This window comes from Mesoplodon bidens, assembly GCF_964165515.1.
Source record: "Mesoplodon bidens genome assembly, chromosome: 12".
NCBI classification, from domain to species: Eukaryota; Metazoa; Chordata; class Mammalia; order Artiodactyla; family Ziphiidae; genus Mesoplodon; species Mesoplodon bidens.
The window spans coordinates 80,805,486-80,823,888 of NC_138168.1; the positions used below are offsets into that span (position 1 = coordinate 80,805,486).

General features: G+C 37.3%; 1 protein-coding gene and 1 long non-coding RNA gene across 2 annotated transcripts in view; one reads left to right on the forward strand and one right to left on the reverse strand.

Moving 5' to 3' along the window:
• RGS17 (regulator of G protein signaling 17) overlaps nucleotides 1-10,810 on the reverse strand; it is a gene marked incomplete at its 3' end in the record, with an annotated part of 28,524 nt that extends 17,714 nt beyond the window's left edge. The window contains exon 1 of the mRNA XM_081251477.1: nucleotides 10,671-10,810. Within this exon, the coding sequence (XP_081107603.1) occupies nucleotides 10,671-10,789 (119 nt within the window). The 5' untranslated portion in view covers nucleotides 10,790-10,810. The remainder of the gene's footprint in view (nucleotides 1-10,670) is intronic.
• Nucleotides 1-17,829, forward strand: part of LOC308626438 — a 60,781-nt gene extending 42,952 nt beyond the window's left edge. Inside the window, exons 2-3 of the long non-coding RNA XR_014017251.1 lie at nucleotides 10,795-10,860; nucleotides 16,865-17,829. This is a non-coding gene — a long non-coding RNA (uncharacterized lncRNA). The remainder of the gene's footprint in view (nucleotides 1-10,794; nucleotides 10,861-16,864) is intronic.
• Nucleotides 17,830-18,403: the final 574 nt, after the last annotated feature.

The window sequence follows — 18,403 nt, forward strand, 5'->3', positions numbered from 1 at the left end:
GCCAAATGGACTTTTATTTAGTTAGTAGACACTGTTATTAAAATGGCATGTAATCATCCAGATCTTTAAATGCATCAGTTAAGTTGGACCTCAAGCTTCTAGCTTTAGTTAACTTGTGTCTCTATTATAAAAAGGACAATGAAAAGGTTAAAACCCTAGCAGTTGACTCAGAAAAACATCTGCTTGCTGGCAGGGTCACTTACCCATCCACCCATTCATTCTTCCCTGGGGATTTTCCAGTTACTGTGTGTGTGAGTATGTTTGGGCTGAGGTGGGAGCATCCTTGAGAACAGCTATGGTTGAAGGCAAGAGTCCTGATCTGTGGGGAGACTTAACCCCGGGATATGATGAACTCACATCACTCTGTGTATCAATGAGTGTGTGGTCCATGCTCCGGGAATGCCGAGTTATACCTGTGCTGGTTCATGTGAGAGTTGGGGAAAAGGGGCCAGGGATACCGAATGCAGAAAACAGGTCCTGTTACATTAACTGACAACATGGAAATAGAACATGCTAAGCATACAGTGGCCAAAGTCTGGTAATTTCCTTTCAGCCTGAGACTTGCAAATAATATCTATCAATAAAGGATTATTCAGGGGTTCCTGAAAGAAACTGCACCCTAAAGTAACTGTTGTTGAATCCCATCTTACAGATGAAGAAACTAAAGCTCAGAGAGCTTGAGCAGCTTGCCAAACGTTTCACAGTTATCTGTTATGAAACTGAGATGCATCCAGGTCTAATTCCAGTGTGGTTTTCTTCCCTCCCCAGTGCTGCCTCTTGAAAGTAGGCTTTATATGAGGAAGGCATGTTATTAGAATTTGTGCGTAATCTTTAAATATGGCAAGACCACATCTATTTACAATGAAACATATGAAGTTATTATTCAACTATTACTTATGAAATTGGTCAATTAAAAGGGTTTTGTGCTTTTAAATAATCTATGTTTCTGTATACAGAAAAGTAGCAATGGCAGAAATTTGCTTTCTACTTAGGAGCACATGCTCCCAGGCATGAAATGTACATTAATATATAGTATATTGATATCTGAAACAAAGATATGAATTTTATAGCATCAAAAATTATATTTATAAAACCCAATGAAGCAGAATTATTATACAATCAACTTCATATTTGCTAGAAGTGGATTTTATTGTCTTATCTGACAAGTAATTAGTGATTCTTGAGTGATGTCCTAAAACATCAGGCAGATTTTAATAGGTCTACCAGGCCTAGACCTAAATAAGTTAGGCTTAAAAGGACTAATAAAGAGCTCCACTACCAAATGCAAAATAGATAGCTAGTGGGAAGCAGCCTTATAGCACAGGGAGATCAGCTCGGTGCTTTGTGACCACCTAGAGGGGTGGGATAGGGAGGGTGGGAGGGAGGGAGACACAAGAGGGAAGAGATATGGGAACATATGTGTATGTATAACTGATTCACTTTGTTATACAGCAGAAACTAACACACCATTGTAAAGCAATTATACTCCAATAAAGATGTTAAAAAAAAAGTTCCAATGAGAGATGAAAATTGTTAATTTTAATCAGATATAGCACAACTATGACATTTTATAGATAGGTTAGGGGTAGCAAAATGTCATAACCTCAGTTTTTGTATTATTACTGATTTGCAGAGGCTGAGATGGGTGGGCAGTTCTTAAACTTTGTCCAGATAGCTAATATATTTGGCCAGGATTTAGAAGGGCTGGATTTCACATTGTTTTAGAAATTGAATATTTTGCTTTGACTAAATCAGAAAGGGAACACTGGCTTCCCTCAACTTGAATCTTCACCCCCAAAGACCAGGGTGTCTCAGTGCCTTTGAAAAGGGCTGCACTCAGCAGCTTTTCTCTCCGAATTCTTCTTCCTCATGCACCTTAAGGAGATGCTTGATTCTCACAGAGTTCACTGATAACTTCCTAGTAGGCCAGATGACAAGAAGTTTTATGATTCTTATTGCATCAGATTTCCTTGGTGTGTTTGAAATATCCATCATTCCCTTCTGTGTGAAACTCTTTACTGTCTGGGCTTCTGTGCCAGCCCAGTGGTGTGTTTTGTATGTTATCTCCCAGACTGTCTAGTCTCTGCATCCCGTGTTTGCAGAGCTGCACTGCTTTCTCTTTAAAGGCTTTTTAAAAATTTTTATTTTTATTGGAGTATAATTGCTTTACAACATTGTGTTAGTTTCTACTGTACAGCAAAGTGAATCAGCTGTATGTATACATATATCCCCTCTTTTTTTGGATTTCCTTCCCATTTAGGCTCCCACAGAGCACTGAGTTCCCTGTGCTATACAGTAGGTTCTCATTAGTTATCTATTTTATACTTAGTATCAATAGTGTATATATGTCAATCCCCATCTCCCAGTTCATCCCACTCCCCGCTTCCCCCTTGGTATCCATCTGTACGTTTGTTCTCTATGTCTGTGTCTCGATTTCTGCTTTGCAAATAAGATCATCTATACCATTTTTTGAGATTCCACATATATGTGTTAATATACAATATTTATTTTTCTCTTTCTGACTTACTTCACTCTGTATGACAGTCTCTAGGTCCATCCACATCTCTACAAATGACCCAACTTCATTCCTTTTTATGGCTGACTAATATTCCATTGTATATATGTACGACATCTTCTTTAGCCATTCCTCTGTTGATGGACATTTAGGTTGCTTCCATGTCCTGGCTATTGTAAATAGAGCTGCGATGAACATTGGGGTGCATGTGTCTTTTTGAATTATAGTTTTCCCTGGATATATGCCCAGTAGTGGGTTTAAGGATTTATATTTGAGGTTTCAGCCTGTAGCTCACTGCTCTTCATGCTGGGCCATCCTTTTTATCTCCTGTATATTGTATGCTGATGACTCCCTGATTGTTGTATCTAATCAAGGCATGCCCTGCAAGCTTCAAAATCATTTGCACAGCTAATCCTTGGGCACCACACACAGAGCGAGCCCAACCCACCATCCTATCCTGGCCTAAAGCACCTCCTGTTCCAGAGTTCTCTCATCTGATGGGCTTACCATCAACCCGGCCCCTCAAGCAAAGCAATGGCGTTATCCTTCCCTTCTCCTTTACGTCTACTGCAAATTCTTGACAGTACTTCATTTTTCTTGAAACTGGAATCTCTCCATTCCTTTTAATCACCTTTCATTTTGAGCCCCTTGATTATTTCACAAAGACTATCACAGAAGTCTTCTAACAGGCTTCCTGTTTCTGTCCTGTCCTTCCACACACTTTCCATTGTCTCCACAGGGATACACTTCAAACATAAAATGGACTTTGTCCCCTTCTTACTTAATCATGTTCAGTCACTTCCCATAACCAAAAAAGGTGTAAAGTCTTAACTTCTTAATATGCCATAAAAGGCATTTTATTACTTGTCATTGTCTCTCTAGTCTATTTTGTCCTTCTTGACTTTATATCCCAGTAGTACTAACCAGATTTTAGCACTCCCTCCTGGAATCCTGGCCTTTCTCTATGACTAACTGCTAGTACTACTAGTACTAGTACTGCTACTAACACACACACACACACACAGGGGAATGAAGAACATGGTGCATAAGAAGAAATCTGGTGGTTCCCTAACATGCATTAGCTGCCACATCATTATGCTAATGATAGGAGAATATACCTGTAATTTTTGAAAAACAAAATTTGTGATACAAATTTCCATATTTTATAAAGTAGTCTCAATTGGAAAATCCAAATTCCATCAACCATTCAACACCTTATTATTAATTAAACACCTACTATGTGCCAAATATTATTTTATAAGCCAAAATATACCTTTAGTTATTTTAAAACTTTAGTATACATTTAGGAAAAGGCCCAGTGCCAACTGACTGATATGAATGGCTGTGAATTCCACTATAAAATCCATATAACATAATTTTACTGAAGACCTTCACCTAGAAAACAAAAACGCATGTCAAACAGAAGGAGAGTCACTAGTATGAAAACCAGCACAGTGAGTTGGGTGTCAGACCGGCCCCCCAAGTGTGCAGCCTTGTCCAGGGCAGAGGGAGGTGTGGCCATGGGGAAGACCAGCATCGGCCCATTGCCAAGGTCACTGAGAAGCTCCACCACATCCTGCCCTTTGAGACCCAGATGGCCCTCACCCACCCCACCACGACATACAGTGAGTCAGCCGAGCCTGAGAGATCCTCCCTGGATCTGACCCTGAAATGACTTGAAGCCAACTGGGGTACGTGGGCCCGTGGATGGCACTCAAGTCTCGGTGCCAAGTGCTGTCCTTGGACGTGCTACCCAGTCTCTTCACCTACAGTCTGTTTCCTCCTGTCTCTTTAGAATTCTGGGCTTCTTCACAGAGTGAGGCTCCTCTCACCATCCTCTCCTGAGGACCCATCTTTGTTTTCTTTGGAACGCCCTTTCCACGTCAGAACTCTCCTACATCTCGACCTGGTAAGGCCCACGTCCTCTCCCCGCCCCACCTGGCACTCCGTCTCTCCGAGGCAGCTCCTCTCCACCCACCACAGGGCCAGGCGGGGGCTGGCTCTTGCTTTCTTCTAGCTGGAATTAATTTAATCTTCTTTCTCCATTCTGTTTGGTTCTTTCTACTCTCTTAAATAAAATTGGGTATAATATTTTCATCTAGTATTTTGTTTTCTTCACATCCATTTTTCCATTGATGTCTAAGCACTGCAATGTGACACTCAGAAAAAAATGTACATTTACAGTAAACAGAGTCAAAAAGGAAGGGATAAAGAAGATGTGGTTCATATCTACAATGGAATGTTACTCAGCCATAAAAAAGAATGAAATAATGCCATTTGCAGCAACATGAATGGACCTAGAGATTATCATACTAAGTGAAGTAAGTCAGAGAAAGACAAGTATTATATGATAGTACTCATTTGTGGAAACTAATTTTAAAATAAATGATATAAATGAACTTATTTACAAAACAGAAACATAGAGATTTTGAAAATAAACTTAGTGTTACCAAAGGGGGAACATAGTGGGGAGGGATAAATTAGGAGCTTGGGATGAACATACAAACACTACAATATATAAAACAGATAACCAACAAGGACTTACTGTAGAACACAGAGAACTCTACTCAGTATTCTGTAATAACCTAAATGGGAAAAGAATCTGAAAAAGAATGAGTATATGTATATGTATAACTGGATCACTATACTGTACACCTTAAACTAACACAACGTTGTAAATCAACTCTACTCCAATAAAATTTAAAAAAAGAAGAATGGTGTGCCTTCCTTGGAAAAGGGTCAAGGCATTCTATTGGCAGAGGCAGCTTGAATCTTAAACTTTTCTGGAAGGTGACCTGGGGAGTAAACAAAATGTTCATGTCCATGTTCAGTTGCTTACTGAGCATTTGTTGCCTGTCAATGTAGAGGCAGGGAGAATCTGGTGAAAGCCAATGACATCAACAGTACCAGGAAATAATTAACATTCAATCAGCTGTAAAGGAGTGAATAAACAAGTGCATGACACAGAGATGGTCCATTGTGCCAACGTCCACTTTTTGGTTTTGTGTCTATGGCCTGGGAAACCTGGGTTCATTTTGGTACATGTCTTCTGATTGTGTGCATTTAAAAGTTTGTGTAAGTTATAGAAACTACTGAAAATTTTTACCTATGACATGGTGAGATAGAGTTTTCAAAACTAGAATTCTGGGCTTCCCTGGTGGCGCAGTGGTTGAGAGTCCGCCTGCCGATGCAGGGGACACGGGTTCGTGCCCCGGTTCGGGAGGATCCCACATGCCGCGGAGCGGCTGGGCCCGTGAGCCATGGCTGCTGAGCCTGCGCGTCCGGAGCCTGTGCTCCGCAACGGGAGAGGCCACAGCAGTGAGAGGCCCGCATACCGCCAAAAAAACCCAAACAAAAAACTAGAATTCTTTGTAAGTGATATTTTTGATGGTCTGGTTTGGAAATCCTATGCAGATAAGTTGTGCTCCCATGTGAGATGAATCAGGTCTCTGAGGGTGACAGCTAGAGAAAAGACTGCTTCTTCACTGGTGCCTTAGATGAAATGATTCAACTTGCATGTGTGAGCAGATTTATGTCCAGGGGGTGGTTTCTTTACCATGGAGCAGACGCGGATTTTGTTTTTCCTTTCAAAAAATATCCTTTGGCTTTTGAAGCATGCGTTTTAGTGTTTCCACTAGCAAAGAGCTAAAGTGTGACAGTGTGAGGATAAAATAGGACATTATTTTCGCACTGTTTTGAATTATAGAGGCTGTGGTACTTGTTAAAAATGGAGGGAGGGGCAACCAAAAGTATGTTTGTGAAGTGCTTAAAGTTTACTTAGTCAGATCTCTTCCGTGTTCTGGAAACTAACGTGTCAAAAGGGAGATAATTTTAGCTTTCACAGGAGTATTTAATGTACTAATGTTCTGGCCAATTTCTCCCGAGAAGAATGGAGACCATCCGATGCAGTGGACGAAATCTTGTAGGCAATACATAGTAGTGCATGGGATTGTGAATTTCATTTGAAGAGTGTTACTTAATATAATTCTTGAAGAGTTTGCAAAGTAAAAAGCTTTGGAAACAGTTCATATCCATCCTGGAAATGAAAAGTTTGGAAGTGTTCTCTTAAAATGGACAAAACAATGGACTGGGATGTTAAGAGACTTGCATTTTAGTCCCACTTCTGTCGTTAATGAGCTTAGTGACAGTAGGCAAGTCTTCAGTTGCCTTATGTGTAAAATGAGACACAGAGTTTTCTGAACATTAAGTGAGGACATTTTTTTTTCCAAACAAAAGCTTATACACTAATCTAGTAAGTAAAGTAGCAAAAGAGAGAACCATTCCCTCGGAAACTGCAGGTGGGGAGCCTGAGGCTGCCCCACCCAAGTGATCCCCTCACCACCATGCAGCAACATGAGAGGCCAATGGAATGTTTTGGAGTCATGGTATCTGAAGTCTGTTGAGTTGTCATTTTTTATAAGTAAACATAGCAATCTGTTTTGCTTGCTAGGACACCCCCGGGAGCAATGAGGAATTAAAGCAGAAGTGGATTAGCACCTAGAGATTTCCTTGAAAAAAATACTCTGGGTTATTTTAGTTTAACCTCTGGTGTTAGGAGAGGAGGGTTCATGGGACAATTTGGAAATTAGGTTTAAGCTCGCAATGCACTTTGGAAGCTCTCCCTTTCTACCTCCTTTTTGTGGCACCTTGTTTTGTGAGCACAACGCAATTTCTGGTTTCCCACACACTTTCACAGTGTGAAACTACCTCATGGATTCACACTGTCGGCAGTTTTGCAAGGATCCCACATCTTTAAAAGGTTTCTTTCTCATAAAGAAAAGGGAAGAGGGTTAACGACCTGAAAAGGCAGGTCATTCTCTTTGAATCCTGATATAAGGGGAACATTGTTTTGACAATTCTGAATCTCTAGACACGTGATCTTGACAAAGCTCTCCTGGTTGGGAACAGCTTTGTCCCATGTGTAGAAGGGCTTGCAAGTTTACAGACTGTCTGCTTGATGGCCAAGACTCGGGCATCCATGACTTATTTGTGTAACAGGTTATGGTCTAAACCTCATTCCTTTGCTTTCTCTTTTTGAAATGGAGGGCTCTGGGGAGAAAAGGGAGATAAATGGATTTGGGGAAGGAAGTGGTTCCTTGACAGGGACAGAGGACATCGTGAAGTAATCCTAACTTTTGAGATTTTTGAAGGACACTGTGGAACTATTCAGCAGTTATGTATTTATGCTCTGTATCACCACCCAAAATAAAGCATAGTGGTAATTTTATAAAGGCAGGAATAAATTTAAACACGAGAGAGGAGCTGATGATGAAATATGAGTGAGAAATGCAAATTTGGGAAAATACTAAGTTGTTTTAAAAACCCATAATGTGAGGCTTGAGTGAGGTATTTATATTTATTACTAGATATAGAAATTTATTTTCTTAGCACTCTATTTCCTTAAAAGGAGGTAAAATAGCTACATGGCAACTATTCCTATTTACGAATGACAGTTACTTCATACTTTTATTTCTAACTTTTTGTCCCTAAATTACATTTTTCTAGTGTTTCTTTTTGTTATACTCCTTTTCCCTAGCCTGGAAAATTTGAAGAACGTTGCTTTCTTTCTTTTTTTTTCCACTCTAGTAAGACTTTACAATATTTTTTCCCTAAACTCAAAATGCAAAAATTATGATACTCTAAAAATGCATGTGTAAAGGACATCTCCATTTATACTGAGATAACAGAGTTACAATTAAAACGTAATTTAACTTTCATTCTTGTTTTTTAAAATAGTTGCTTACATTAGAAATTACCTTACCTATTATTTATCATGTAAAGAAGGCATACGTTTACAGACTGCATTTTATGGCCTGGACTTGAGTGTCCATGACTCATTATTAGCAAACACAGTTCTTAACAATACTCTCTCATCTAGAACTAATAGAACATGCATCCAAGGCACCACGTGTTTAGGGTCCAAATACCTGTCGCCCTAGAAGTGTGGAGAGTTAATGCAGCTTCCAAAAGCTGTTTTGTTCTCCATCCATAGTTTGTGTTCTGTGACAATCTGATGCTCACAAGCTCACGTTGACTATTTTTTTTTATTTAATGTGCACTTTAAGAATTAATAAAAGCAAGTCTTGCTAAATATCTGTAGGACAGATAAAAGCAAATCTCCCTACACATCTGTTTGACAGCAGATATTGCACAAAAAAACTTCAGTGCTTGGTGTTTTAATCCTGAAGCAATTCAGAAATAAGTTTTTGCAGGCAAACAAAATTATATACTAATTACTGGAACATGGTGTAGAGCAAGTGAGAAATAGAAATATAATCCTCAACACGATGTAACAATATATTTGTGATGTTTCATATGAACTTTAAAATAAAATAGTTTTCCTTTCCAAGATAATTTTTTGTATTGTATCTACAAGCTGATCTTTTTAAAAAAATATACATGATTTGAAGCCAGATCTTCTTTAAAGAGATTTTATTTTCCCAATATGAAGTGTTCCATAGCCCAGTAACTAACTCTTATTAAATGCATACTATGGGTCAGGCACTGTTCTCAGCTTGTATGTGTTTTACTTCATTTAATGTTTAAAGCAATCTTATGAGGTAGGGATTCTTATTACTCTCATTTGATAGATGAGGAATCTGCAGACACTAAGCAACTTGCTGAAGGTCAAACAAAGAGTGAAAGATGAAGAGTTTGAACCCAGGCAGTCTGACTTCAGAACCACCATGTTAAGTCACTACCCTGTATTTCACAGATTAAAACCAGAGCTAGCTGATCTCTTGAGGAATGAGAGAGAAAAATATTACACAGTTGCATTGAAATAGTTCTCTCCTCTAGGACTCTGTTGCCTCCATATGAAATGCTGAATTTGAGGCTTAAGAATGAAAGAAAAAGGAATCGTACATGACTTTCCCCAAAAAAGAATCATCAACTGGGAAGCAATTTTGATATTTATAAAAACTACTTTAAACGTTCCAGATTGCTACAATATCGGATGGTTTTTCTGGAAATGAAGTTTCCTAGAGAGCTCAGAGCTTGTTCAACACCAAGGCTGCCACTGGAGCATTACGTATTTCATCTTCTCTTTTGGCCACTGTGATAGAACATTATGCCACTATATCATAACACCAACCATCATAATATGGACATTGAGAAACTGTAGGGATCATGTGTGAGAAGATGACTCAAGCATCTGGCCCTTTCTTTAGGGTTTTGAAACAGGTCATGGAGATCCAGGAGACCACTGCTAACCCAAAAGATCCACCTGTGAATTGGATTTTACAGTACCCTGAAACGTGTGGTTCTATGGAAATTCCATTAAGTCTAACATCCCCCCGCTCCCCTCCCGAGGAATCTCATCTTTGTAAATCTCAGGACTCTGGGTCTCACTGATTTTCTTATTTGAAGACTTTGGGAATTTGGAACTAAAGCAGGTTTTCTAAGGTGCCTGAACCATGGACATTTAGTATGAGACAAGACCTTGAAAACCAACTTGTCTGACTCTTCATCACTTTGCCGGTGAGAAAACCAAAAAACAGAGATTACAACTTTGTCTGATGTTCCAGAGCCTGTCAGTGACAAAACCGCAATGGAAAGCAGGTTCTCTGGCTCTAAGTTCAGAATTTTTAATGAACTGACTTGACCTTCATACCCATCATAGCCCCTGGCCTTTTAGATCTGTGGACATGAGTCTGTGGCACTTCTTTTTCTGTCCTTTTCAGGAGTCTATGGTTGAAGTTGCCACCCAACTCTGTGACAGAACAATCAACACCACATGGAATAGCAGAGAACTAAAACACTACCCTGAATACTACATACAATACTACTAGATATTATCTTAGTGTTCTTGCATCTTCTGTAACATGGGAGAATGTTGTTTACTGTTCAGTAAATATATAGCCATAATCTTATTTTTATCCATACCTTTAAGAAGCACGGGTGGAGAAAACCATGATATAAAACAATTTTTCATTCTTTACCTTACTACCAATTTCATTGTAGATTTTGAGGAAATACTATATTTTGCTTATGGAAATGTGTGCATTAAACCAATGATCATTTCCAGAAATTCCTACTTGTAAAGGAAGAAAAAAAGATAGATTGAGAAGTTTCTATGGTCCCAAGAGCTGACGTGCGTGTTCACGCCAGTTATGACCCAGCTCAGGTGTGGTATCACACAGATAAGAAGACATACCAGGAGCAGCTGCAACAACAGCACCAACAAAAGCAACACGTATTGTTGGGCCTCTGGTTTCCAGGTGCTTGAGACACAGCAGGTGTTTCTTCATTCTGTGACTGCTGCCTTTTTCGCATTTCAGCTACTGCAGTGCCCAATTGGCTGAAAGAAGAGAGAAAACATAAGGTCTGAAAAAATTATGATAAGGGTAAGTCGCCTATGCTGAAGGAAGCATAATTTAATTGAGGGGTAAGGAAAAGATAGTTTGAGAAAAGGTAAAAATGAATAAACTTTAGTAGTCAAGTTGAAAATTCCCCAGAAATTTTTTTTTAATAATTTTTTTTAACAAACTCTTTTTATTTATTTGTTTGTTTGTTTGTTTATTTATGGCTGTGTTGGCTCTTCGTTTCTGTGCAAGGGCTTTCTCTAGTTGTGGCAAGTGGGGGCCACTCCTCACCGCAGTACGCGGGCCTCTCGCTAGCGCGGCCTCTCTTGTTGCGGAGCACAGGCTCCAGACGCGCAGGCTCAGTAATTGTGGCTCACGGGGCTAGTTGCTCCGCGGCATGTGGGATCTTCCCAGACCAGGGCTCGAACCCGTGTCCCCTGCATTGGCAGGCAGATTCTCAACCACTGCGCCACCAGGGAAGCCCCCCCAGAAATTTTTTAAGGCGAATATTCTAAAAACTTTGGGAACAAACTTCTACCATTATCTGCTACATACAATCTTGGTAAGTGTTGCCACGTAATCAGAATCAGTTGGTAAGGTAAATATGATAAGGTTTGAAAATTTATTTTTAACTTCCTTCTGTAGTCAAGGATGATTACACCTGCTTGCCTTTATGAACACCTTTAAATGGTTGTGGGGGTATGAATAACTCGTTTCTCTGCTATTATTTACAATACAGTTATTTGAGCTTTACAAATCATTGCTGCAAGGTTTCTAACTCTATAACATGGTGAAGAACAGTTTGCTTTTGGTCCTCTCTCATCTCCTTTTAAAACATACAGTCTCCTTTTTGGTACTCTGGCTCACCGTCCAGGGGCCTTCTCTTGATAATATGGGCAAAATGCCTTACTCTGTGTTAGGTGTCCCTGTAGCAAAGGCATCACCTCCCTGTCCTGCACTGCTCAAAATTTATTTTCATTTAGTAGATAACCGTGGAAAGACTAAAAATTTATCAAATCCAGGAGAATCATTTTGGTGGAATTTATATATCATGGCAGATAAGAAAAATACTGAGGTGCAGGCTGCCCTACCTGTGACTTTACAAATGCAGCCAAGTGAGTTGCTACAGATTTAAAAGACCAACACTGATCTAGGAGTTAGTTGATGATAAGAAAATAAGGTTTTATTTAGTAGACTAATATAAAATTTAGCATGAACTTTTAGAAAAAGAAATGAATTCTACTGAATAATATTTTCACAAATACGCAGTGTATGTAAATCACACATATATATTGTCATATGTGTGACTGAGAACAATACTTGTTAAAAACATAAAGTACTTTGGGCTTTTTTGGCATTGTGAGCTCATGCTTTAAAAAATACATTTTCAGTTCTGAATACAATGATAGATACTTTAAAAAATACTGTATTCTTAAAAATAAGATAAACATCTCTTTAGACCAGAAACAGATGAGAAAACCACAATGGTAGATAAATGGGGGTAAAGTCACAGTCATTTTGTAATTCAGGTATGGGAACAGAAAGTTTCAAAGGTTCCAAACTCTAGTGGGGTACAAAATGCTCCACCATGAGTAGTGGGAGACCAGAGTTCAGACCGGAGTTTTACCTGAATAAAATCAGTGGCTGGGTTTCTGCCACTCATAAAAAGATGCTAAAAAAACTATCTGTACCATCTATGGTACCTAGCTTCAGGAGAGAGAGGATGCATAGAGAGCCAATGAAACCTGACCTAAGCCAAACAGCCCACAGGTTCTGTGACTGGGCCAAGGATGTCTCCAAAGCTATTCCTGGATGGGAGGAAATCCTGAGATGCCAATGAAAGAGCTACTTTGGGACTGAAGGTCTTGGGGGACTAGTGGAGACAACTGAGAAGCATTATAAAGAGTGAGAGTGAGAAATACACCTCTTAGTTTGTTGCCTGAAATCAAAAAATGCAATTAACACTAAAAACAGAAAGTCAACTCAACAGTCATGAAATGAATATACTCCTGAGCAAATGCAAATAACAAAATCATCCAAAATTAGTGTAATAAACATGTTTAATATAAACAATGTGATAAAGGAAAAAACTGTTCATATAAGAGAACAAGAAATTATAAGAACAAATATAGGCAAAAATGAAACAAGAATAGACAGAATGAAAAATGGAAAATATAGAAACAAAACACATAGCCATTAAAAAGATTCAGATGGAATAATAATTTCCCAAAGCTACCCCCAGGAGAATAAGTGTCAAGGACTGTATCCAGAATCAAGCAAAAAGAGATAAAAAGATGAAACATTAAAAAGGGAATTGAGACAAGCATAGTAGTAACATTGAAAGACTCCCCTATGTGTCCAACAAGATTTTCATCATCAGTAGAGTATTAACAGAGAATATTAACGGGAAGTATTTTCAAGGAATCTGACTGGAAACTTTCCAGAATTGGAAGGAAAAAACAAACAAAAGCCTTACATTGAAAGAGCATACCACATGCTCAGCAGGATTTATAAAATAAAAGTAAATCAACACATATATGCATAAAAATAGAATCACAGAACTCCAAAATAAAGATATAAGCTGAATTACCCACAGAGGAGTAACAAGCACTGACAGCAGAATAGTGCAGCAGTCAGACAAGAAAAATAAATAAAAGTTATCCAGACTGGAAGGGAAGAGGTAAAATTATCATTATATGCAGATGACATGATACTATGTATAGAAAACCCTAAAGACTCCACACAAAAAATACTAGAACTAATAAATGAATTCAGCAAGGTATCAGGATACAAGATTAACACACAGAAATCTGTTGCATTTCTTTACACTAACAGTGAAATATCAGAAAGAGAAAGTAAAAAACAATCCCTTTTAAAATCAGAGCAAAAAAAAATAAAATAAAATACTTAGGAATAAATCTGACCAAGTAGGTGAAAGACTTATATGCTGAGAACTATAAAACATTGATAAAGGAAACTGAAGATGATTTAAAGAAATGGAAAACTATCCCATGATCTTGGATTGGAAGAATTAATATTCTTAAACTGGTCATACTACCCAAAGCAATCTATAGATTTAATGTGATCCCTATCAAATTGCCCACGACATTTTTCACAGAACTAAAACAAATAATCCTAAAATATATATGGAATCACAAAAGACCTAGAATTGCCAAAGCAGTCCTGAGGAAAAAGAACAAAGCTGGAGGCATAACCCTCCCAGACTTCAGACAATACTACAAAACTACAGTAATCCAAACAGTATGGCACTGGCACACAAACAGACATATGGATCAATGGAACAGAATAGAGAGCCCAGAAATAAAGCCACACACCTAAGGTCAATTAATCTTCAACAAAGAAGGCAAGAATATATAATGGAGACAAGACAGTCTCTTCACCAAGTGATGGTAGGAAAGCTGGACAGCTGCATGTAAATCAATGAAGTTAGAACACTCTCACACTATACACAGAAATAAAACTAAATGGCTTAAAGACTTAGATAGAAGACAGGACACCATAAAGCTCCTGGAAGAGAACATAGTCAAAACATTCTCTGACATAAATCATAACAATGTTTTCTTAGGTCAGTCTCCCAAGGCAATAGAAATAAACACAAAAATGAACAAATGGGACCTAATCAAACTTATAAACTTTTGCACAGCAAAGGAAACCATAACCAAAACGAAAAGACAACCTACAGAATGGGAGAAAATATTTGCAAATGATGTGACCAACAAGAGCTTAACTTCCAAAATATACAAACAGCTCATACAACTAAACAACAAAAAAACAAACAACCCAATCGAAAAATGGGCAGAAGACCTAAATAAGCAGTTCTCCAAAGAAGACATACAAATGGCCAATAGGCACATGAAATGATGTTCAATATCACTAATTATCAGAAAAATGTAAATCAAAGCTACAGTGAGGTATCACCTCACACCAATCAGAATGACCATCATTAAAAAGTCCACAAACAATATATGCTGGAGAGGGTGTGGAGAGAAGGGAGCCCTTCTATACTGCTGGTAGGAAGGTAATTGGTACAGCCACTATGGAGAACAGTATGGAGGTTCCTTAAAAAACTAAAAATAGAGTTACCATATGATCCAGCAATCCCACTCCTAGGCATATATCTGGACAAAACTCTAACTTGAAAAGATACATGCACCCCAATATTCATGGCAGCACTATTTACAATAGCTAAGACATGGAATCAACCTAAATGTCCATCAACAGATGAATGGATAAAGATGTGGTATATATGTACAACAGAATACTATTCAGCCATAAAAAAGAATGTAACAATGCCATTTTCAGCAACATGGATGAACCTAGAGATTATCATACTAAGTGAAGTAAGTCAGACAAAGACAAAAATCATATGATATCACTTATATGTGGTATTTAAAATATGATACAAATGGACTTGTTTACAAAACAGAAAGAGACTCACAGACATAGAAGACAAACTTATGGTTACCAAAGGGAAAAAAGTGGGTGATAAATTAAGGGTTTGGAATTAGCAGATACAAACTATATATAAAATAGATAAACAACTAGGTCCTACTGTATAGCACAGGGAACTATATTCAATATCTTGTAATAACCTATAATGAAAAAGAGTATGAAAAAGAATATATGTACATGTATAACTGAATCACTGTATAACTGAATGTATATGTATAACTGAATCACTGTATAACTGAATCATTATGTACACCAGAATCTAACACACCATTGTAAATCAAATATACTTCAATTTTAAAATGTTTTTTTAAATAAATGTAATCTAATTATTGGGGGAAAATATATAGAAGAAAGCACTAATAGCTTCAGAACAGGAAAAGGATTTCTTACAAAACCAAGCCAAAAGGGAAAAGATGATTTTTGATACAGATAATTTATCAAAAACCTTTGAACAAATAAAAGAACATAAAGTAAAAATAATGAGAACCAGACTGGAAAATACAGAGGACTAATATCTATAGCATATATGTGACACATCACAATTTAAAAATACAAATAACCTAATAGAAAAATAGGCAAAGGAAATGTGCAGGCAGTTTACAGAAGAGGAAAATACAAATACCCCAGATTAGATGAATAGATGGTCAAAACTAGTGACTAGAGAAATTCAAATAAAAAAATTATTTCATATCCACATTTCCGACAGGTAAAAAGTCACACAATACCAATTTGGGGAGAGAACTTGGGTAATGAAAAGCTCTCATACAATCATTTTGAAGAGTAACATTGACTATGTAACAATGTAGTTAATGATATACATAACTTAACAAATTCCACTTTCATGTTTATACTTTGAAACTGTATAAGGTAATAAAAATGCTGTAATTAGTGTCTTCATATGCATATGAAGACACTAATTACAGTATTTTTATTACCTTAAATTAGAAACAATCTATATTTTCATCTTTTCAGGAATGAATACAAAATGGTGATGTCACTGTATGGTGATACATAAAACAGCACTTAAAATGAATAATTTAAATCTATATGAAACAATTTGGGGAGACTGTAAAACAATGTTGAATGGAAAATATAGCTGCAAAATATTAGATACAGCCTGTATCATTAACAAAATTTTCATAAGTATACAAAATATAAATCGTATTTTTTTTCTGGGTAATATATACAGCAAAGTGATAAAAACTCATGAACAAAATCCATGACTTTGGTTGATACTGGGGAATTATGATGGGAATGTGATTGGAGGAGACAGGATTTTAACTTTATCTGATAATTCTTTTAAAAATCTGAGGCAAAACAAAATACTAATATTTGTTAATTTGGGGTATTGGATGCAGGAGTATTTTTGTCTTTTGTACTTATATATATATTTTTCTACACACACACACACATGCACACACACATACAATATAGCTTTATATGAGACAGTGATCAGAGAGGGCTTTCCTTCTGTTGTGAATTAATTGTATCTTCCAAGAAATGAAGAGAAAATTCTGATCTCACTTCTAGTTGTGTACAATTTTACCCCATGCTGCTTCTTCCATTTTTTCAGGATCGGATGCAATGATCAAAACCATCTTTATGCAACAAAAGCAAGAATCAACATGCAGAACTACATCAAACTAAAAAGCTTCTGCACATCAAAAGAAAAAAATAGACAAAATGAAAAGTCAATCTACAGAATGGGGGAAATATTTGCAAACCACATATTGGATAAGAGGTTAACTTCCAAAATACACAAAGAACTCATACCACTGAATAACAAAAAGACAAACAATCTGATTAAAAAATGAGCAGAGGAACTGAAGAGACATTTTTCCAAAGAAGACACATATATGTCCACCAAACAGATGGAAAGATGCTCAACATCACTGATCATCAGGGAAATGTAAATCTAAACCATAATGAGATATCACCTCACACTTGTTAGAATGGCTGTCATCAAAAAAAGACAAGAGATAATGTGTTGTCCAAAAATGTGGAGAAAAGGGAACGACTGTGCAGTATTGGTAGGAATGTAAATTGGTTCAGCCACTATAGAAAACAGTATGGAGGTTCTTCAGAAAATTAAAAATATAACTACCATATGATCCAGCAATCTCACCTCTAAGTATATGTCCAAAGGAAATGAAAACAAGATATCAAAAAGATATTTGATAGTGTACATATGTCAATGCCACTCTCTCACTTCGTTGCTTTGTGACCACTTAGAGGGGTGGGATAGGGAGGGTGGGAGGGAGACACATGAGGGAAGAGATATGAGGATATATGTATATGTATAGCTGATTCACTTTGTTATACAGCAGAAACTAACACCACGTTGTAAAGCAGTTATACTCCAATAAAGATGTTAAAAAAAAAAAAAGATATTTGCACTCCCATGTTTATTGCAGCATTATTCACAAAAGCCAGGATATGGAAACAACTTAGGTGTCCATCAATGGATGTATGGATAAAGAAGGTGTCTCACATACACACACACACACACACACACTGGAATATTATTTAGCCATGAGAAAGAAGGACATCTTGCCATTTTAGACAACATGGATGAACCTTGAGGGCATTATGTTAAATGTGATAAGGCAGACAGAGAAAGACAAATACTGTATGATATCACTTATATGTAGAATCCAAAAAAAGCTGAATTCATAAAAACAGAGTAGAATCATAGTTACCAGAAAATGGGGGGTGGGTGAATTGGGGGGACGTTGGTCAAAGGATACAAACTTGAAGAGGATGAATAAGCTCTGGAGAGCTAATGCATGGCATTGTGATTATAGTTAACACTACTGTATTGTATATCTTGAAGTTGCTAAGAGACTTGATCTTAAATGTTCTCACCACAAAAAAAGAAATGATAATTATGTGATGGGGCAGAGGTGTCAGCTAACACTACGGAGGTAGTCATATTGCAATATATAAATGTATCTGATCAACACATTGTACACCTTAAATTTATAATGTTATACGTCAATTATATCTCAACTTGAAAAAAATCTTTACAGTTTGAGCAATGAGCCAAATAAAACAAGATGAAATTTAAAAGGATAAATATAAGGATATGAACTTAGATTTTAAAAAACTGCAG